Source organism: Trichomycterus rosablanca, chromosome 20 (assembly GCF_030014385.1).
Source record: "Trichomycterus rosablanca isolate fTriRos1 chromosome 20, fTriRos1.hap1, whole genome shotgun sequence".
Lineage (NCBI taxonomy): Eukaryota > Metazoa > Chordata > Actinopteri > Siluriformes > Trichomycteridae > Trichomycterus > Trichomycterus rosablanca.
This window is the reverse complement of record NC_086007.1, coordinates 25,773,342-25,797,224: the sequence shown is the minus strand read 5'-3', so window position 1 is coordinate 25,797,224 and position 23,883 is coordinate 25,773,342. Positions and strand designations below refer to the sequence as shown.

The following is a 23,883-nucleotide window of genomic DNA, read 5'->3' as shown; positions in this document are numbered from 1 at the left end:
AGAGTGCATGGGTGAAAAAGAAAGGGTCCGCTAAGGACTGCGCACAGGTCGGAGGAGGCGTGAGCAGGAAATATACCTTCCTCGAATGCAATCAGGTATCCACAGCAGCGGAAGACAAACTGACTACTCTAAAATCGGGAGAAAATGCATCAATAAATAGAAAAAAAGAATGATAGGGGTAGTACTGTACTCTGGCAATGCATGTGTGTATATATATATTTTACTTAATAAATGTTGTTACATTTACAAAAGTGTTTGTTTTGACAAACATTTAGATTCCCAAGACATAAAATATCTCCTACAAGTGTATGCAAACTTTTGACTTTGGGTATTATTTAAAAAGGCAAGGCAAGGCAAGTTTATTTGTATAGCACCTTTCATACACAGTGGCAATTCAAAGTGCTTTACATAAGGAAAAAAAAAAAGTTAATTAAAAGCATTAAAACATAAAAAGAGGAACATGTACTTACTTTAAATTCTCCATTTCTGCTGATTCTGCTGTAAAAGAGACAAAAAGTTATAAGCTTGTAAACTAAAGACCTGTGAAAATACTGAGTTACACGTGTAGTTTATTACATGAGTTACACATGTATACATTAACATATGTATATGATGTATAACAGTAAGGTGTTTTAATAAAAGCTGTCAGTGAATAGATGAGTAAATGAGGTATGTGTATGAGGGTAAATGTAAAATATGTTTATGTAAGAATGTTATATGTTATTAAGAGACTCTTTGGTTAATTTAGCTCCTCGAGTGGCTCTGTGGTAAAGTACTGTACATTAACCTGCTACTGCTGAGGTCTGGGGATCACGAGTTCAAATCTCACATTCTGATAATCTCACATAAACTGGTATTGGTGTGTTTAATTAGTGTGTGTGAGGTTATCTCAGTTGGGGTGGAAGAGAGGTATAGTGTGTATAGTGTGTGTACCTTGGTGCTGCTGTGTTCTGCGTCTCTTTATGAGAACGACTGCTATAATAAAGGTGATGAGAAGTAACACGGCACCCACGACAAACACTAACCAATCAGGGTGTGAATCGGAGGGTGCATCCAGACCTGCACGATACACACACACACACACACACACACACACACACACACACACACACACACAAGTCATTTGTTAGAGCACATGGATCACATCCTATTTGCCTCCTTTACTGTACATTTGCTGCACTAAGTGATTTCACATCATTAAATAAACACATTACCCGAAGGGAGTTTGAGGGAAAAACATTTTATAAAACATTATTTAATTTATTAAATTTATGAACAAAAATATCAAACACCCAAATAAGCTTTGCTGATGCCCCCTTACCCTACAAACTGCTGCACTGCCTGCCAACTAAACACTAGAAATTGAATTTGTGATAATAATAAAATTATTATTATTATTTATTGATTATTATTATTATTATTTGAAAGTAATTCTGGGTTTGTGGAATTAAAAATGTTTAAAAAGAGATTTTATAAATGCAGAATGCCAACTAAATAAATTAAATGAGGGCAGTGGTAGCTCAGTGGTTAAGGCAGTGGACTAGTAATCGAAAGGTCGCTGGTTCAAGCCCCACCACTGCCAGGTTGCCACTGTTGGGCCCTTGAACAAGGCCCTTAACCCTCAATTTCTTAGAAAGTATACTATCACAGTACTGTAAGTCGCTTTGGATAAAAGTGTCTGCTAAATGTAAATGTAAATGTAAATGACACTCTGGCGCTATCTGGTGGAGTTGCTGTATAGCTTCATGACCCACTGTATATTATATGGCCACAAGTATGTGGACATCCCAGTGTTAAACCATCGCCAATAATGCCCACACAAAAATCCACAAAATTATAAGTACAAGTATGTCTGTAGTAATTTGTGTCAATTCTGTCACTGGAGCATTTGTGTGACTTGGCATTCTGAATGTGCTTTCCTACACTGTTAAGTATCTAATTCCTTTAATACAACTGATTGTATACAGCCCTTATAGTGCATTTTATTTTACTGATAGAACCTGATTCTGCTGTAAAAACACTAACTATGCAATAAATAAGGATCTAATTTCTTGTGACACTCACACACATGAAGGAGCTCTGAGACGGCGCCCCCTACAGAGCAGCTGATGTTGACCGGCTGGCTGCAGTTGAGCGTTACACTCTGGGACACGTTCCAAACCCCCGACACTGGGTCTCTCACATTCACACCATCCCCGTTCTCCCTCAGCAAGCTGTTCTTGTGTTCAGACACAAACCAGTTTATGTTTTTGAGAGGGAATCCTCCTGAGGAGGAGCAACTGAAGACGCAGATCTTCGAGCTCTGTGGGGTGGGACCATCGCTGCACCGATCGATGGAGATCTCAGGAACGCTGTAATTGGCTGCCAGACAAAGAGGAGAGTCGATAAATGAGACATTCTGAGACAGTATATTCTGTTTCTGACAGACGAGAGTAGTTTGTGTACCTGTGACATTGAGGTGAATCACTGTGTCATTGTGTAAGACTACATGAGGCTTCGGTTCATAAAAGGCGACGCACGTGTAGACTCCTTCATCCGCAAGTGAAATATGGAGCAACTCCATGCTCATCCTGGTTCTGTCGACGACTGTCCGATTCACATAGTCTTTGACATAGGCTTTGACAGAGTCAGATACTGGCGAACGCTCAAAACCATTCAAGAAGATCGCCTCTTTCTCTCCCTCCTTCTGAAAGTATACTCGTGTAATGGAGCGGGAATCACTCACAATACATTGCAGATGTACACTTTCTCCCACAATCCCGTGCACATGAAGCTCTGCGACAACGTCTGTGCTCATCCACATGTAAACACACACAGATCAGTCAGGGTTTCTTAGTAGCCTGTAATGCTAGTTATAAACAAACTCAATAATATGACCTGGTACAATGTCAAGTCTAAATGCACATTTGAATGATTTCTGCAACAACCGGAACTTCATGGATCAGTCAGTGACCAATACATGGTTATATTAGCCCGCTTAGCTCTTTAAACATTAATGACCCACTTCTCAAGTCAAAAAGTTCCTAGCACAACTTTCTGCTCATTACCAGTATTTCACCAGTGCTCACTCAGACCCCAGAGATCATCGACCGTGGCTCTACTATAAACCTACTTAATACCCAGCGAAACCCATTACACACACGGTTGGTACGGATCAGCATTGAATAGACGAATATGTGCACAAAATCAAATTGGCTTCAGCATTATATCTGCAAAACATGGTAACAGAAAAAAAACAGTGTTCGCACCATAGGGTGCATCTGGCCCTGTTCTACACATACTAAACAATCCGGGCACCTAACAGTTGAAATCAGATGGCTGTCGGTACCACAACTGATTAACAGTTAGCAAGAGAGATTATGGGCTAAAGGTAACCCTGTCTGTCCACTGATGCTGGCCTCCTCGCCATCCCTACTTTCAGACTGGTCTCAGCAGGGGGAAGATCTTCCAGTGTCATGGCCCCTAAACTTTGGAACTCTTTACCACAATCTCTCCGTCTCTGTTCATCACTTTCATCCTTTAAAACTCAACCTAAATCACACCTGTTTGTAACAGCTTGTAACCTGTCTGAAAACTTTTCTTATAAAGCGACCTTGAGTATGATAAAGGCGCTATATAAATCTAACTTATTATTGTTATTATTATTTATTATTATGTGTGCTCAGGTGGAACAGTGGTTAGTTATGCTAGCAGTGTTCAAATCCCCAGTGGTGCCATCGATTGACTGGGCGTCTACACACAGACATGATTAGTTGTGTCTGGAAAAAGGAGTGGACAAGACTCTGCAATAGACTGCCGTACTTTCCGGGGTTGTTACTGCGGGGTAGTTACTGGTATAAGAACCTATAATAGTTGTTTTTATTGCTCAGGGGTTCAGGTTTTGTGTTCCTTACACTAAATAAAGTGTCTTTGCACACTGACCTTTAATTCAAAAGGTGTGATTGTGGGTGTGATTTGTCCACTTTAAGGTCAACTGTACTGTCAGAATGCTTTTTTATTTTGTCCATTCACAGCAAAAACAGCTACATTTAAAGTAGATCTTACAAGAGCCAATATTTTCCATTTAGGGAGAAATAAAAGGTTGACTATTAAATCTTGTAGCCTTTTTTCCACCTTAAAGCTTGTTTTAGCCAAGCCTGTTGCCAGTTGAGGGTTGGCCTGTTTACAAACTGGATATTTGACACTGATATTTGTCTATTATGGCCGGCCAGTGTAATAAAATTACAATGACAAATGGTTTGGTGGTTCACTATAATGTGTGTGTGTATTACCAGTGCTTCCCATCTGCAGCAGTGTGCTGAGGACAAACAGGAACCTGAAACATCCACAAGAACACAAAAGCAATATTAATAATGCAGATTACATGAAGTTAATCTGATCATTAGATTGTCAATCAAAAATAAAAACACTATTTTATTAATTAATTAATTCATTCATTCAATCAATCATTCAACTATCTTTACTTTACTCTCCTCCTTCTGAAACCACAGTACAAGGAGGAAAACCATGAGGACCCGGTAGAATATCCAACTGTTGCTGTGTGGCACCCGTACTACATGGCCAAAAGTATCTGGTCAGCACTTCTGAATATAGTTGAGTTATTTCCTCACACCCATTGCATTGTGACAACAACTGCTGTATGGTGATGAGCAAACGTTTCAGTCAGACGTGACCGGGTGAATAGATGCCCTTTCACATTTTAAACACGGCATCTATGTACGCCCACACTTCACAGGAATTGAGTCGGGACTAAAAACAAGAAGGAGCACTCCCAACAGCCAGAACTGTCGACTGTTGTTTATAGGAAGTTAAGTTTGTCTATAGAGAGAATGAGAGTGTGTGTTTGTATGTTTGTGTGTGTATGAGAGAGACAGAGAGTGTGTGTGTATGTGTGTGTGTGTGTGTGTGTGTGTGTGTGTGTGTGTGTGTTTTAGTGCCACACAGAGAGAGAGAAAGAAAGCGAGAGAGAGAAGGAAAGCGAGAGAGAGAAGGAAAGCGAGAGAGAGAAGGAAAGCGAGAGAGAGAGAGACAGAGAGAGAGAGAGAGAGATGGAAAGCGAGATAGAGCTTTTATTTTCTGCCTATTATGTATCAGGAAGTGAGAGAGACATTCCAGTTCTGATTTATATACACTTTATTTGATATAAAGACAAACACACACACACACAATCACTTGATTGGGAAATCCCAAATACAAAAGTAAATAGACACCTGATCATGAGCTTATTGACGTCATATGTGCATTATTTATGAGTTAAGCACGGCCTCCACTCTTCTGGAAGGGCTTACTTTATTGGAGCGTGACTGTGGGAATTCGTGCCCATTTAGCCAAACACACTGATGACACTGATACTCAGTGTTCAGATCAGTGCCATTAAATAAAAATGTCTTTATGGACCTTGCTTTCATGCTTAAACAGGAAAGGGACTTTCCCAAACTGTTGAAAGCATGTTGTTTGTTGTGTAAAGGTATAATGAATTGTGTAAACATGCTAGCAATGGGTTTTGCTGTATACCCCTCCCCCTCCCCAAAGCTAATAATTAAGAGGGTGTCCACATACTTTTGGCCATGTAGCGTATTCAGTCGGCTGAACTATTTCATATTTAATGGTCAGTAAGTTTGTACATCTTTTATAAAGTAAACCCAGAAAGAAAGTGTGGGATCAAGCATTGTGTCAAAATGCACAATCACAATGAGCCGAAATCAACACCAATCACAACTAGAGAATAAAAATAATCACCAGCCACTTTATTAGGAACACTGTACACATCAGCCTGTCATGTAGCAGCACCACAAGGTCTAAAGTTATACAGACATGGTCAGGAACTTCAATTAATGTCCACATAAAAAACAGAAAACAGAAAAAATGGGATTTATTTACGTCTAGAGACGTCACTGATTAACCAGTTAACCAACATAGAAGTGGTTGTTTGGTTGCAATCAATAGCTGAGTTACACATCACTACAGAGTGAGAATGCTGATTTGAATCGACCCTTACCCACCCTCAGTGTGCATCTGCCAGCTCTGTGTACAGACACATTTGGAGTTTTTTATGTGTTTACATCATTTAAATAATGAACACTGAAACTAATATGTATTAAATCACAAATAAAAGCTGTTTAGTGTCAGTCTGGAGTCTGACTGCATGTTACACTATAAATGTCTGCTTACAATCCTGTAAAAACGACACTAATGTCAGAAAACACCAGTGTAAACTTTGCCCTGTCATAGACTGGCGATCTGTCCGGGGTGCTTTCAGGGAGTTGCACCCACTGAGACCTTAACCAGGATAAAATGATAGTAAAACAGACAATGAATAAAATCATTAATACTATTATATATATATAAGCATAATATTGCTCCATCATCTAAACAAAGCACATTCATGATTCCATGAAAATGACAATAAATTCAAGTGTGCTTTAATGATCTACCCAGTCATCAGATCTGAATCCACTGATTATTGAAGTGCAGCTGACAAATCATGCATTCAAACCACAGCGGAAGTCAATGACACAAAGAACACAGGTTGTTCCGAGAGCCCAACCCAGTATTAATATGGTGTTCCTGATAAAGAATACAAGACCACATCAGAAGCTCATTTCAGTGCATCAAAAACAAGTTCAGAAAATATGAAATTACAGCCACACTGCCTGGAACAGACTGACTAAAGTGACTAAAGTAACATAACAACTGTCATTCTGGGCAGCCAAATGTAAAATGTTACATAAAAAGGGTCTTTATGAAAGTCCTGTGGTCTGATGTGACCGATTTCAGCCTGAAGCCTTTCAGCTTTAGTGGTATTTGTGGCAAAAGACACAGCAGACATCCCAAACACAACATATACACATACTGCACATACATCATATAGCGATGGTACACACCCTATATAGAGTGTATAGTATGTAGTGTAATCTATGAAGAGTGTATAATGTGTGCATGTATAGTCTCTTGTATTTACTCTTTACACTACGTACATTACACACTTACACACACTATACATGAATTATTCCATTTCTTATTTTCAGTTTTTTACTACCGCTTTATTCTGGTGGACAGTGGACAGGGACCCCTTTCCCCAGATTTGGCCAATCAAGTCTGTATGTAGACGCCTGACTGGCTGATAGCACGACTTATGTGGCAGGTGTAGCCTAGCGGTTAAGGTACTCGACTAGTAAGCAGAAGGTTGCTGGTTCAAACCCCACCACTGCCTGGTTACCACTGTCGGGCTCTTGAGCAAGGCCCTTAACCCTTAATTGCTTGGACTGTATAATGTAAGTCACTTTGGATAAAAGCATCTGCTAAATGCCAAAAATGTAAATGATGGATTAGAACTGCATCCCTAGAACTGTAGTAATGTGTTAGCATAGTATACCACCCAAGTGCCTACATTATTGTGAATTATATAGAATAGATACTTTATACACTGTGTATACATTATGACCACCTCCTTGTTTCTACACTCACTGTCCATTTTATCAGCTCCACTTACCATATAAAAGCACTTTGTAGTTCTACAATTACTAACTTTAGTCCATCTGTTTCTCTACACGCTTTGTTAGCCCCCTTTCATGCTGTTCATAAATGGTCAGGACCCCCACAGAGCAGGTATTATTTAGGTGGTGGATCATTCTCAACACTGCAGTGACACTGACATGGTGGTGGTGTGTTGGTGTGTGTTGTGCTGGTATGTGCTGGTTTTAATGTTATGGCTGATCAGTGTATAAAGATACTTTATATAAGTGTTTGATGTGTATATATTGTGTAGAGTGTGTATGTGGATTGTTTGTAACACAGTGGCACGGCTGACAGCCTGGGTGTGGTACAGCAACCGTGTGAAAAGGAAAAGAAGGAGAATGAGCTCATCAAAATTTCCCCAGCTGTGGATCAATAAGTCAGTGGGTTAGTGAAATAGTGAGGGTGTGACGCCCTGAGTTGGATTGGTGCCCTGTCCATGCTTTTAAAAGCTCCCTGTTCCATTTAGTTCAGCTCATGTGATCAGCAACAAACGTCACTCAAGCTTTGCTGTGTTGATTTTGGAGCAGGAGATTCTTTCTGGCACGCTTGCATTATTGCATCAATCCTGTTCCGGTGTGAATGTGTGGAAGGTGTAGATAATGTTTATATAGTGTACACACATTATTAACACACACTGTAAACACACTAACATGCTGTAAGCAGAATATTAAAGTGTGATGATCTGTTGTAATTTTCATTATGCTTCTTATTTTAATCGATTATTTGTTTATCTGTTGATAAATAATCCAGGTACACAAATCCAATGGGCGGTGATCGGTCGTTATGCAAATCAACTGCATATAAGGTTGGGGTATTCAACACCAGCTCAGACTGAAGAAGTCATTCGGATTGAGTGACGAAACGTATCTCTACAACAAACTTGTGTCCAGATGAACTGATTCAACTTTGTGGATTATTTGTTTAGTATCTGTTTGCTATTAGTGCTTTATTCTTTCTATTATCTACTTGGCCACCCAACAAGGATGAAGGTGTGTTTTGATTCTGTTTTTTTTCTTAGGGTTTCTTCCTTATAATATTTAGGGTGTTTTTCCTTGCCTCTCTCGCACCAGGATTACTCATTAGGGGTTTTTGGACGTGGAATCGCAGTGTTCATTGTTATAAGCGCTAAACAAACACATCTAATTTCACTGTAATTTGACTTCACACACACACATTTTCTGCACTTAGCAGATGCCTTCATCCAAAGCGATTTATATTACAGTATACACAGTCTGAGCAATTGAGGCCCAACAGCAGCAACCTGGCAGTGGTGGGGCTTGAACCAGCAACCTTCTAATTATTAGTCCAGTACCTTAACCACTAGGCCACGGCTTTCAATTACTGTGCAACTACCTGTCCACACAACTATCACTGAATACAACTGGAGATACAGATGGTTAAGGACCTAGCTCTGGACAGTAGTAGCCTAGTAGGTAGGGCTTTGGGCTATCAACTGAAAGGTTGAGAGTTCGAATCCCAGCTCTGCCATGCAGCCACTGTTGGGCCCTTGAGCAAGGTCCTTAACCCTGTCTGCTCCAGGGGCGTCGTACAATGGCTGACCCTGCGCTCTGACCCCAGCTTCCAAATATATGTAATCTGTGTACAATAATCCTAAACCAATAATCTGTGTACAATAATCCTAAACCTGAACCAATAATCAGTGTACACCAAACCTAAACCTATAATCCGTGTACACCAAACCTAAACCTAAACCTATAATCTGTGTACACCAAACCTAAACCAATAATCTGTGTACACCAAACCTAAACCTATAATGCGTGTACACCAAACCTAAACCTAAACCAATAATCTGTGTACACCAAACCTAAACCAATAATCTGTGTACACCAAACCTAAACATAAACCAATAATCTGTGTACACCAAACCTAAACCTAAACCAATAATCAGTGTACACTAACCCTAAACCAATAATCTGTGTACACTAATCCTAAACCTAAACCAATAATCTGTCTACACTGAACCTAAACCAATAATCTGTCTACACCAAACCTAAACCAATAATCTGTCTACACTGAACCTAAACCAATAATCTGTGTACAATAATCCTAAACCCTAATAATCCTAAAACCCAAACAATAATCTGTGTACATTTAACCCAAATCCAAACAATAATCTGTGCAATCCGTACAGCAGCTGACCCTGCGCTCTGACCCAAGCTTCCAAATATATGTATATATGTCAAATAAAGGCATCCTTCTTGCTCAGGAGCCCAACAGTGACCTGGATTACTGGATCACTAGTCCAGTACCTTAACCACTGAGCTACAAATACCCTGACATGCCTTTGTCATTGCACTTCTGCTTTTTTCTGTCTAATGTCTGTCTGTTGTTGCCTACTGGCTTTAGTACTGTGGTTGTTCTGTCCTGTTATGTACTCGAGCCAATTCCCTTCATATACACATTATACACACCAAACACACACCCCACATTACACTTGTAAAGAGGTTTTATGGTTCTTGTGTGTGTGTGTGTGTGTGTGTGTTGTGTGTTGTGTATGTGGTGTGTTTAGTAGAGTGTTGTGCAGTTGTGTACTCACAGAATGTTGAGCAGCATGGTTGGTTCCAGCAGACAGCAGCTTCAGAATGTGTGGAATGAACGTCTCTGGAGAATTGAAAAGAGGAACCTTTAGTTTCGAGGGACGGATCACCAACGTCAGAGGGAAACCCCAAAATGCTCTCATCTCATCTCGTGCTTATTGTCTCTCTCTCTCTCTCTCTCGCTTTCTCTCTCTCTCTCTCTCTCTCGCTTTCTCTCTCTCTCTCTCTCTCTCTCTCTCACACACACACACACACACTCAAACTCAAAAGAAGCTTTATTGGCATGACAAATAAGGACATTCATATTGCCAAAGCAAGTTACAGGGAAATATTAAAAATAAAAATAAGAAACACACACGTGTATGGATGTGTGGGCGTATCTGAATTCTTTTCACCAGGGCGCGTCTATCGCGGAACGTCACACACTCACTCACTCACTATAACACAATAAAATGTCTTTACTAAAACCACTAATGCTTTAACTATTACACACCACCAATAATCTGTGTACATTAAACCTAAACCCATAATCTGTGCACACTAAACCCGAATCTAAACAATAATCTCTGTCCACTAAACCTTAAGCAATAATCTGTGTACACTAAACCTAATCCTCAACAATAATCCTAAACCTAAACCAATGATGTGTACACCAAACACTAAACCAATAATCTGTGTACAATAATCATAAACCTAAACCCATAATCTGTGTACAATAATCCTAAATCTAAACCCATAATCTGTGTGCACTAACCCTAAACCCATAATCTGTGTACACTAACCCTAATCCTAAACCAATAATCTTTGTACCCTAAATCTAAACAGTAATCTGACTCCACTAAACCGAAACCAATAATCTGTGTACACTAAACCTAAACCTCAACAATAATCCTAAACCTAAACCAATGATGTGTACACCAAACACTAAACCAATAATCTGTGTACAATAATCCTAAACCTAAACCCATAATTTGTGTGCACTAAACCTAATCCTAAACCAATAATCAGTGTACACTAAGCCTAATCCTAATTAATAATCTGTGTACAATAATCCTAAACCTAAACAATAATCTTTGTACACTAAACCCATAATCGGTGTACACTAAACCTAAACCCATAATCGGTGTACACTAAACCTAAACCCATAAACTGTCTACACTAAACCTAAACCCATAATCTGTCTACACTAAACCCTAAACCCATAATCTGTCTACACTAAACTTAAACCCATAATCGGTGTACACTAAACCTAAACCCATAATCTGTGTACACTAAACCTAAACCCATAATCGGTGTACACTAAACCTAAACCAATAATCTGTCTACACTAAACCTAAACCCATAATCTGTGTACACTAAACCTAAACCCATAATCTGTCTACACTAAACTTAAACCCATAATCGGTGTACACTAAACCTAAACACATAATCTGTCTACACTAAACCTAAACCCATAATCTGTGTACACTAAACCTAAACCCATAATCTGTCTACACTAAACCTAAACAATAATCTGTTTTCACTAAACCCAAATCCGAACAATCTGTGTACACTAAACCCTAAACCCATATGTATAGACTAAACCTAAACCAATAATCTGTGTACAATAATCCTAAACCTGAACCAATAATCTGTGTACACCAAACCCTAAACTTAAACTTATAATCAGTGTTCACTAACCTTAAACCCAGTCAAATGATCTTATATTGTATATTAACACTATACCAAAAAACATAGTGTACATTAAGCCTAAATGCAAACAAATAATCTGTGTATTTTAACCCTAAACCTAAACTAATAATTTGGGTACACTACACCTAAACCCAAACAAACCTCCACAAACATTTAACCCAAACACCAAATCCATAAACCCAAATAAATAATAATCCATGTACTTCAACTCAGAATCAATAATGAATGAACCCCTAAATAACCCATAGATCTTAAGACTAAAAAACAATAAACTGTAAAGAATTTTCTTCCTACCAGTAAGTGTGATGTTTCCTCAGTCATGCCGTAAATAAAACTGAAGCTCAGTTAAGCAGATGTGTTCCATTACTAGTTCTGAAGGGGAGGAGATGTTTTACTGGGTTTCATTCTTCTGCTCACAGTGATATGTGTTTACGTAACAGAAGGAGATAATAAAGAGAGCAGATTTATTTAAAAACCTCCAACAACTCTGTACTTCCTTCCTCCTATATGCTTCTATTCAACACTCTGGTCCCCTACTACACCTATATACCCATAACCTTAAACCCCAAAACCCTATTTAATAGAACTGAGTGTTTGTATTATTTGCTATTCGTTCCAGTCTGCTAAGCTCACCGAAACCATTTCCACAAGGAAGTACATGCACTGACTGTGGCTTTGTTTATTGTTTGTAGAAATCTTAATATAATATAATAACAACTGACTGTTCAGCATTGACTGCCAGGCATATTTATTTAAAAGGTGTTTTATTAATGTCATTATTTTATAAATTCAGTTATTTATTCTGATTCTGAAGTCCCTAAAAAGGCTCTGACCTCAGCCCATTTAGTTCATTTGGGATGAATTGGAATGCAGACTAAAGCCAGACTGTATCCTCCTGAGCACAGTACCACTCTTGTTGCTGAATGAAAGAATATTTTAAAGTTATGTTCAGGTATCATGTATTAAGACCTTGAATGCAGAGTAAACATAATTATGCACATCAGAAATGAGTGTCCCTCCGAATGTCCCTGAGTGTCCCTCTGAGTGTCCCTCTGGGTGTCCCCTTTTCACTTTCTAGAATGCAAAGTTCTTGTTTTAGGCCCTTTTTAGTCCGTTCCACTGTTTCCCTTAATTATAATGTGTGATCTATGTCATCAGAGGAGTTTTAAGAGTATTAATACACAGAGTAAAATTAGTGAAGCAAACAGGATGAGAGGTCAGAGACGTCCGGCTGCTGATTAGAAAGCTGGTGCGCTAGAAATGATTCACTCAGGGAGGTTAGTATTTACATTCAAGTACAAAATGAGTATAAATTAAAGCTTAGAAGTATATAATAAAGTATACATTCAAGTAAACATTATACATTAAGCTTTAATAATTTAAGTCACACCAACATAAGCACATAAGTGCCAATAAAATGCCATGAATGTGCACTTGTGATTCTGAGCCTTGGTCTCTTAAGCAAGCCCACAACTTCTGAGATTTGGATTCGAGTCTCAACTGTGCTGTCAGCCAGCCGGACGTCCATGCAGACACGGTTGGCTATGTCTCGGGATGGGCCCTATGATGAAATGAATATTGAATGTCGGTGATACAGCATCAAAAAAGAGGGAGCCTCCCTTCCCTGATCTTCAGCCCAACATTCTAAGAGTCCCCCCCACCCAATCACTCTGATCCACTATAGTTAAAGGCGTGGCATGCACTTATAATCCAACCAAACTCGTCAGTAGCTTAGTAATATAATATGCAGAACAAATGGAGGCTTTGTGATGATATGAGCTGCTGAGGCGCAGTTCCATTGCGGTGTTTGTGGCTTGCTTTTTATAACCCTGCATGCAAAACAAACAAAGAGTCTTTTATTAAACCATGAGTGGTAGACTAGTGGGAAGGGCTTTGGGCTGTCAACTGAAAGGTTAAGAGTCTTAGCTCTGTCTTGCAGCCATGTTGGGCCCTTGAGCAAGGCTCTTAACCCTCTCTGCTCCAGGGGCGCCGTACAATGGCTGACCCTGCGCTCTGACCCCAGCTTCCTAACAAGCTGGGATATGTGAAGAAAGAATTTAGTTGTACTGTACATGAGTATATATACGTATATATGACAAATAAAGACATTTTATTCTATTTTTAATCAGTTCTGATAGCAAGGCCTGCACGGATGGACTGTTTTACGAGGCTGCTGGGGTGGAGTCTTTTCAAGCCATCCATAGCAATGGATTGTTCTTAGTGACCCTTTTAGGCAAATCTGACCCTGTTACATGGCTGTGGGGTTGAATCATTTGAATAGTGTGGGCTGTTGTCTAAATCTTCTCTATTACTCACCCTGGTAGAGCACAGCATTTCTGAAAGCTGCTCTGTTGCTGAACCTTGACGAGGTGAATGCTGTCTAATAAATGTAATGTTTTAATGTGGCCGGGTCATTCTAATGGCATTAATGGATCTGTTGGTGTGCCCTGAAAAGTCATGTACTGTGTGTTTTATGATTCTAGATCCCTAACCCTGATCCTAATCTTAACCCTATTACTTTGTTACATGAATAGACACAAAAATAAAGAAACAGCTGAGAAGTTGGTGCTTGTTATGCCAAGTTCACACTGGACAACTGGATCTCTTGTAATTGGGAGTCTTTCAAGTCAGTGTGGCTTTCACACTACACCATCTATCACCAACTGAAATCACAGGCGAGCTTCTCAAGGAGAAAAAATAAATGAATCTGAATTTGGCAACGCGAGCAGCATGGATTTTTCTATAGTGAGTTGGAGGTTAATAAATATTTTTTGCAATGCAGCGTTGGCGTTTTGTAGAAAATGATAAGGTCAGAAATACTGTATAACTGTGTGTGTGCCGATGTATTCTGATATAAACTATATTATTCCCCTGTCCCACCTTTTTACAACTTCTCCCCTGCGTTTCCCCTCACACCGTATCTTGCGTTCTCACCGGCTGTTCGACATAGCACTCATTGCCAGTCGTGCAACTCGGATTCAGATATTTGACAAGCTAGATATCTCTCTTCGGATGGAGTTGTTCACTAGTTCACACATAGCGATTGAGAGCCGAGTTTCGATCGCCAAGCAAACACCAAGTTGCTCCCGAGCCGGCAAATCTAGACCAGTCGGCGAGTGAAAATCAGGGCAAAAATCGTGTAGTGTAAACTAGGCATTAGACTATTAGACAGCACCTGATTGACAAGAATCGCCCACTCCAGTTCTGTCTTTAATGCCTGGTCGAGCAAGCTAAACTAACCTGGCCATCGTGAACCAAAAAAACAGAATTATAAAATACACGTACACATTCAAATCTTTCTATTTTAGCCTCCTGACTAATTGCAAACCATGTCTCTACATTTTTTATGGAATAATTTGTAATCAGGATGGAAACTATTTATAACAAATATACTCAGTTAAGTTTGAGGTCTACACACCAGCACAGTTATTCTACCGACTGCAGACACAAATACACAGATTAAGTTCGGCTGTTCATGTTTGCACCGTAAAATACAGTACAAAGTAAAATTATGTATTGCTGCAAATTCCATTATAATTAATTACATTTTACATACATTTTGAATACAAGAACCTTCAGGCTTTTCCACAAAAGGGCACTTTGAAGCCCGGTGGTTAAGACACTCTGCTTAGATCAACTTATACTTCAGAAAAATGCTCACAAACAAACAAAATTAGGGGGGGGAAATGATCATGATTTTAAAAACCTGCTACAATTCATAATGAGCTGGTGAATCTTTTAAACTTAACATGCTGAGTACACTTAAAAGTGTCACTTTCTCTTCCCTAATAGAATTCCCTGAATTGTATGGGTCATACTTTAAAGGTTATGTGTGTGTGTGTGTGTGTGTGTGTGTGTGTAGTGCGTAGGTGGGATGACGGGGGTTTCTCTAAGGGGAACACAGATTCTTATTATCTGTTTTGCTCACTCAGGCTCCTCCCAACTCTTCACTTTACCATCAACACTAAATTTGAACTACATTTCCCATAATGCAACCTCACACACACACACACACACACACACACACACACACACAAACTTACAAGGAAGTTAGAGGAATTTTAGGGCTTTCCCACCTCTCCAGTCTTTTCATCTATGGCTTTGTTTCTTCCTCTTATAATTTACTTTCCTTTAACTAAGGTGTAGGTGGTAGAATAATAGAAGTGGATCTGTACAGGTAATGTAAACAAACCCAGAGGCCATTTAGGGTGACCTATTTTCTCTCTCAGGCACGGCCCATTGTGCCAGTGTGGGCACCCGGCCAGGTCGATAGAGCTCAGCAAAAGTTGGTTAGCGCATTAGACCATTCTGTTCAAATATTTAGTTTCCAGGTCGTCATATTTGGGTTTGCAAGTCTCGAACACAACCAAAGTGTAAAACACGATGTTAAAATCTTAATAAAACAAAACAAACAAATAAAACTGTATATGTGTCGCACAAAATTATTTCTGGTCATTAAACAAAACATAATATAACACAAAACGAACTGGAGCAACAAATAAAACACATTTTGTAGATTAGATTAGATAAGATTAGATTCAACTTTAAAGTCATTACACATGTACAAGTACAAGGCAACAACATGCAGTTTAGCATCTAACCAGAAGTGCAATAAGCAGCAAGTGCAGGATGTACAGCATCTACAATATACATTATTTGCAGAGTATGGGCAGTGGTATGAACAAGATATACAGGTGAATATATTATTGAATGTACTATAAACATAATATATACATAGATGGGAGTGCTATAGACATAATATACAGATTAAGGTGCAGATTAGGATTAAGGTGATATGAACATAATAGACGAATGTACACGGTATATCTGGAAATTATGAAAAATGAGATATGTATAAATGATATATTATACTAAGCAGAAAAAGCAGCTTCCAGGTTCCATAATGTCATGTAACTACGTTGCACGGACCCTTAATTTCTTGGTCCTAAACCTTGGTTTTGTATCTTGGCTGTGCTAATGGCCTGGCTGGCTGCTCAACAGAAACAGATTAAGGTGCTATGAACGTAATAGACGAATGTATACGGTATAGATAGAAATTATGAAAAATGAGATATGTACAAATGAGGTATGAAGTATGTACAAATGATATATTATACTAAGCAGAAAAAGGTTTGTAGTGCAACATTTACCAAGAGGAGAGATGTGGGGGGGTTAACAGGGGACAGAGTTCAGTAAGGAGACAGCTCTGGGGGAAAAGCTGTTCCTCAATCTGCTGGTCTTGGTCCGGAGGCTCCTGAAGTGCCTGCCTGAGGACAAGAGGGCAAACAGTCTATGTGCAGGATGGGAGGAGTCCTTAAGAATGCTGCGAGCAAGTAAAGCTATTTATATTAGAAACACATTATTTAACACATATTACCCTCATAAATAAAAGACAAAAATTGCCGGATCAAAGTTTACATAAAGCTTCCAGGTTCCATAATGTCATTGCACGGTCCCTTAATTCCTTGGTCCTTAACCTTGGTTTTGTGTCTCAGCTGTGCTAATGGCCTGGCTGGCTGCTCAACAGAAACAACTGACCCTATCTAAAGGACCAAAAACCAAATGTGGTAAAGCAACCCTGCAATTGTGGCTCTCACGCTCCGGTTAAGATTCAGTCAGGATTCTGTGCAGCCAACAAAGGTTTTCTAAGTGGATGGAAGGGGAAGTTGAGCATATCTGAAGTGGGACTCCAAAAAAGGGGAAATAAAGTAAATGTAATCAAGAAGTCTAGACTTTGTTAAGTTTTACCTGACAGTTTTGCTACCTTTAACGTAATGTAATCTTGTACACCCTGTATCTAAAAATCTAGAATAATTATAAATTGCTTTAAGTCATTGTTTGGTATTGCAGTAACGATACAAAAGTGTGTATTAAGCTTAAGTCAATATAACAAGCATTTAAAATTGTTACTAATTTATTTTCACTTATTCAGCCCAACAGCTTCTTTAGTTTTGGACCTACTATGTTATAAACCTTTCTTACACAAAATCTTTAAGCACATATAAGCACATGTTTAGTGTTTCCAACCACATAAATATTGTGCAATATTACAAGACGTGCAGATGTGGTTTGAGACACACTAAAGTTAATATGACTGGGAATTCAGTCAAATGTTTTGTTTTCAAAATTCAAGCAAATTTCCAAAATGAAGATGATATAACATGTCTTTCACACCAAAGTGCATGGACTACAGATTTATACACGTGTGTCATCATTTATTTACAAAAGATTGAGGAAAATGTACACTTTTTTAACAATAAAGCACCACCTGTGTAGGAAACACTTATTTAAAGCAACTTCTAAACACAATCCAAGCAGGTAAAGCACTCATTGATGCCCTGCCAGCCTCATGGTCTTGGCGAAAACAGGATTTTTCAAACCAGTCGACCATTTTCCATTGATCCAATGTCCTGTTCAAGTGCCTGTGTGCCCAGTTCTGATGCCTGTGTGATAATGGAATGTACAGGTTAGTATGGGAACTTTTGACTGGCCTAACTATGTCGCACCAGAGGGTTCCACGCAGTGTGTGGTGTAACACATTTATCTCATCACCAGGATTCTGAGTCACAGTAGCTCTTCTGTTGGTCTGTACCGGATGCCAAATCTGGTTTGTGGTTTGTCTCTTATCAGACTCGGTACTCACCATGACTGCCTTATCAGGTCCACTTGTTACCCAAGAAAAAGGGTTTATTTATTCTAAATCATATCCTGATGGGAGTGGTGTCTTCCAAGATAACAATGCTCAAATTCACAGGTGTCATTAGTATGAAAATAATGGGAATAGTATGACTTTCAGAGCTGACAGTTGAGGATTTTGTAGTGATGTGTCAGACAGTTAAGGAAAGGTCCTCTGGAAGTTGGGTGTTCTTTTCTTTAGGTAGAATTCCAGCAGTTTCGCTGGCTGGCTGGCTCTGCTCCAACATCTTACTAAGCCTCGGTTTTTCCCATCTTTGCACAGGAATCATGCTGACACATGCTGAATGCTGGACATGTTTTATTTTCCTAAATAACTTTCAAATTTAAGTCAAAGAAGGCCTTTATTAATCTGAGGTCAAATATACACCATTTAAAGTAAAAGGGGAAATGTAGCAGACTCAGTAAATGAATCAGGTCTATATGTGTTCTCAAATGTTTCACGATTTAGTTTCGGTTTGCGTGGTGATCTGTGCATCACTTAATATCGACTGAAATACACAGTGGAGGGTGACGTGAATGACTAATATGACAGGCATAAATTATCTGAATACACGCCGATTCCCCTTAACACCCTCATCCCACCTACATGTGCGTTTAGTGACGCGCTTCATTCCTTATTCCTTAGGGATTTAGGGGGATTTTATCCTTAAACAGATTCTATTATACAAGAAACACCACTGACTTTCCATCTTTTTAATCAATTACTATAAAGGTGACTGAACCCAGACATTTATAACTTTCCTTTAAAGTACATATACACTGAGGTCATTTCTTTCTGATTGCCTCAGTTACTAAATTTGTGGGGGCAGCACAGTGGCTCAGGGGAGCAGTCTAGGTTCTTTCTGTGTGGAGTTTGCATGTTCTCCCCTTGTCTACATGGGTTTCTTCCCACAGTCCAAAGATGTATGAGGTGAATTGAAGATACAAAATTGGCTGTGACTGTGTTTGACATCGAACTTGAACTGTTGAATCCAAATAAAAACTGTATATTTGTCACACTAAGGTAATTTCTGGTAACTGAACAAAACATAATATTAGACGTGTTAAAGGAACTTGAGCAAAACACACATTTTGTAAAACAATGTATTTTAGAAACACGTTATTTAACACGTTATTTAACACAACTTATGTTTGGCGGTGTAGAAACGTCCAAAATGTCATGTAACTTTGTGGCATGACCTCTTCATTCCTTGGTACTTCTGTATGACCGTATATAAAGGATATGGCACCCATTAGACAGAGCTATACACATTACAATCAAACAGTATAAAAAATATTTGTAAAGGTCAGGAGTGGCATTTGAAGTCATTAACAAACAGATTCAGATCTCAGGGGCATGTGTTTAACCAACTTTAACCAACTGAAAGAAAGTTCATCCGGACGGTCAGAGGTACCCAAGAAGCACCAATGAACAGGTCTGCCATCAATTAAAAGCTGCTAAAGTACAGGGGTCATTTTTTCCAATCAAACCAGCTTTACAGTGTTAAGCTTGCCTAAAAACTTGACGAAAGCTTGCTGAAGTTCTTGGACATTAGAAAACCTAATGGAGGAGACACTAGTCAGATGAAACCTGTGTTCTGCTGCTAGTTAAACTGATGCGCCGCACGAAGTGAATAAAGTAATAAAAGTAAACTCAGACTCTACTCAAATCTGGTTTTGTGGCAGCACAGTTACCCAAACCACTCAACAAATAGGCTAAAACTAAGCTTTTGATGGTTTATTCTTATGATTTAATGAGAAAATCTGGAATGTAAAGACTGAAAGGTCAAGCAAACAGATTTGGTGGAACCAGTTCTGCTGATCGTCGAGTGGTCAAAGATTCAAAGGTTGTGCCCAAAGGTCGTGGGTGAAAAAGAGATTTTAGAGAAGTGTAATATCTTCTTGTAACCAAGCACAAATGTCATATTTAAAACACACACACACACACACTGTGAACTTATAAATCATTCTTTCAATCATTTAATTACAGAAAAAGAACAGAAGAGTTGCATAAATTATGTGTGTGTGTGTGTTTACAGTCAGACTCCACCCCCCAGTTCCCATGAAAACCTCTAAACAGGTTTAAACTACATACATGACGTCATGGAGTAACAGTCTGATTCCAATGACCGTAAAAATTATTCTCATTAGCTTAAGAAAAACTGAAATGTGCATCGGCGACGCATCCACACAAATACACACACATTTAATGGCATTGATGCTACAGGTGAGGGTTATTAAAATAAAAGTGATATAGTTGTTGTCCCTTTGTTATACGGTATGTTATGTACGTACAGTATGTTTTTGGTCAGCATTTAGCTGACACACTGATCTGTCACACTGATTATAGAGTTTTAACAAAACATGATTATCACACACAAATCTTAATTTAAAACAACAACACGTTTTGTAAAACATTATTGTATTTATTCAAGGGACAAACTTATCCAGCACCTTTATAATGGACCTATAACTCAGTATCTGCTTATAGCACCTTTAGCAGCAATGACTGCAACTAAACACTTTCTGTCATTTGCTGTTAATCTCTCACATGACTATGGAAGAATCTGGAGCCCACTGTTGATTGCAGAACTGCTCTAGATCAGATACCCTGCTGATTTTAGATGTGAACTGCTCATTCAATGGCATGCCACAGCATCTCAATTGGATTCAAGTCAGGACTTAGTCACTAAATTAGGATAATAATTTTGGATAATAATATTGTTGCACCACGCTGTGCACCACCATGCCTCAGCATCAACCTACAAACTGATGACCTTTCATTCTCCCCAAAAATTTTCTGATTGAGTAGAATTCCCTTATAACAGCAAATGGTTTAGGTATACAGACACAACAATACACTACCAGTAAGGCATGGCACTCCTGGGTAGATTCACTACTGTTTAAAGGTTTCCGTTATATTAATAATGTCCCTAAGTACAAACCCCATTTCCAGAAAACTTGGGACATTTTGTAAAATTAGATTTTTTATTGTCTTCTGTCCACACAAGTATAAACTTAGTTTGTAGGTTTGTTCGTCGGGGACACTCGTGTACTGGACACAACACTGGCCAGCATACTGTTCATCTCAGGAATGGGAAACGAATGTATATTTTAATAAGTGTTTGCTGCTCAATCAGTTTTACTTCCATAATGAAACGTCATGGAAACTGCACACTGTCCATGGCAATAAACCACATTAAAACCTCATATACATCATCAGAGACTACACAGTGCTCACACACACATACACACACACTTAACATTTTTGAAGATGCTTCCATCCAAACAACTGAGTGTTAAGTCCTCTGATCAGTGGCAGTGGTGGGCCAAAAACACTCAACCTTCAAATCTACAGTTTGGTACCTTAACCCCTGTGGTAACAATAACCGCCCCAACACACACACACACACACACACACTTCAATATTCTAAGATACTTCAATCCAAAGCTGTGTTCAGTTGTGACAGGGCCCAGTCCAAACAACTGAGTGTTAAGTCCCCTGAACAGTGGCAGTGGTGGGTCAAAAACTCTCAACCTTCCAATCTACAGTTCGGTACATGTACATTTTCAGTTTCAGCATTTAGCAGATGCTTTTATCCAAAGCGACTTACAGTACACAGTCTAAGCAATTTAGGGTTATGGGCCTTGCTCAAGGGCCCAACAGTGGCGACCTGGCAGTGGTGGGGTTTGAACCAGCAACCTTCTGCTTACTAGTCCAGCACCTTAACAACTAGACTACAACTGCCCCACAAATAACATTATTAATATTATTCAAATATTTTAATTAATAGCCTATGTATTGCACAGTATTCTTTACAAAAACATTTAAACCAAATTTTGGCTTCTTATATTAATAATACTAGTGTTAACAAAAGTTCATTTGGGCAGATAAACACTCAGAATAAACACTCAGCTAATAGCAAGTCATTAGCAAGCTAATTTTGACTTATAACAGTGACGTTTTGACTTATTTAACATTCTTATCCATTAAATCAAAATTGTGACTAAATATCTGACAATTTTGCCTTTAATCTACTACTAATCTCATAATATAAATAAATATTTAGATTTTGAGACGCAGGCTTTAAATCGGTTGCATTGCTAGCGGTGGTTGTATATGATGGTGCTGCTCTCTAGTGTCTCAGTGTGAAACACCACACAGTGATAAAGTCATTTGTTGATTTATTTTATTTTAGGCCTTAAAAACATTTAGTTGTGTGTGTGTGTCCACAGTGTAAGATCTATACAGTAGTTCGTGTACATGTATATGTACAGTAGCTACTCTTTGTGTGCTGTGTGTCGACGTTTAAACACACTTGTAAGGGACATGTATGCCACGCCAAATTTGTTTTCTTTAACATATTCTACAGGTCTTTCTGTGAATTAAAAGCTGCTGGGCACAGGTATCACTTTTCATGTCTAGATTAAGTAATTTAGCTGCAATAACAAGAAGGATGTTTGTAGGAGAAACGGTAACATGGTCAAACCTAACAACACTGTACCTCCTGTAAAGCATAGTGGTGATAGTACTGTTTTCTGGGAGTGTTTTGCAGCTAGTCGAAGCATTGCATAAACGGCAATGGCCATAAAGAAATTAGAACTTTTACCACACAGCAAAGTTGTTTTGGTATGGAAAAATGTAACCCCAACACTGTAAAGAACACATGTACTGTACTGAAAGGGGTGTGTGTGTGTGTGTTAGCAGTGTGTGCTCGGTATTTCACTGTTGGTTTGTTTATGTCTGTTCGCACGTGTCATGTAGCCACGTGATCTCTCTGGTCCTGAGGAAGCATGTGTGCGCCGCAGCGCCACCGTTGCCAGGTCAGAGTGTGACGATGTGCTGTCTATGAGCCTCGGGCCAAGAGCGATTGGCCGGAGTGGCAGCGAAAGCCGCAGACGTTTCCAAAAGTGTGAAGTGTGGTGTTGCGAATGCTCTTCGTGCCAGTGCACACAAATGGCGCGCCTGCGCAACTCTGTCAGCTCTGGGCAGCAGGGGGCGGTGGGTGAGCGATGCCGCCGCACTCTGATGAGCGGGGTGCCCCAGGTACTGTGCAGGTATACGCACAAGCGGCACTCCAGGAGCTGCTCGCTCTTCTCACAGACGCATGTGCCGCTCTGGACCACCAACAGCCGCCGACTCAACTGCATTGACCTGAGGATGGACTCTGCCAAGTCTGACACACACAATCACACATAAAGAGATAACAGAACACATACTGTACAAGGCCAAAGTACATAGACACTGTTTAGTACTATTCCAGCCACACCCATTGCTAATAGGTGCATAAAATCATACAGCCATGACTTGCAATTGACAAAGATTAAAACCAGAAGGAATAATACTAAAGGTATTTTTTCAGCTATTCCAACGCAGCCTGCAAAATTTATGCTGTTATGTCTATTTATGCTATTTTTGTCAGTCCAGTTTCTGTGTGTG

General features: G+C 39.3%; 1 protein-coding gene across 1 annotated transcript; it reads right to left on the bottom strand.

Annotated features, from left to right (window-relative positions):
- Positions 1-1,147: 1,147 nt before the first annotated feature.
- LOC134334281 (T-lymphocyte activation antigen CD86) lies at positions 1,148-23,717 on the bottom strand. The gene is made up of 5 exons (XM_063016521.1): positions 23,714-23,717; positions 23,198-23,620; positions 2,446-2,787; positions 2,065-2,361; positions 1,148-1,179 (listed from the first exon to the last, which is right to left on the bottom strand). Exons 1-5 carry the CDS (start codon positions 23,715-23,717, stop codon positions 1,148-1,150), a joined length of 1,098 nt encoding a protein of 365 aa, XP_062872591.1.
- Positions 23,718-23,883: the final 166 nt, after the last annotated feature.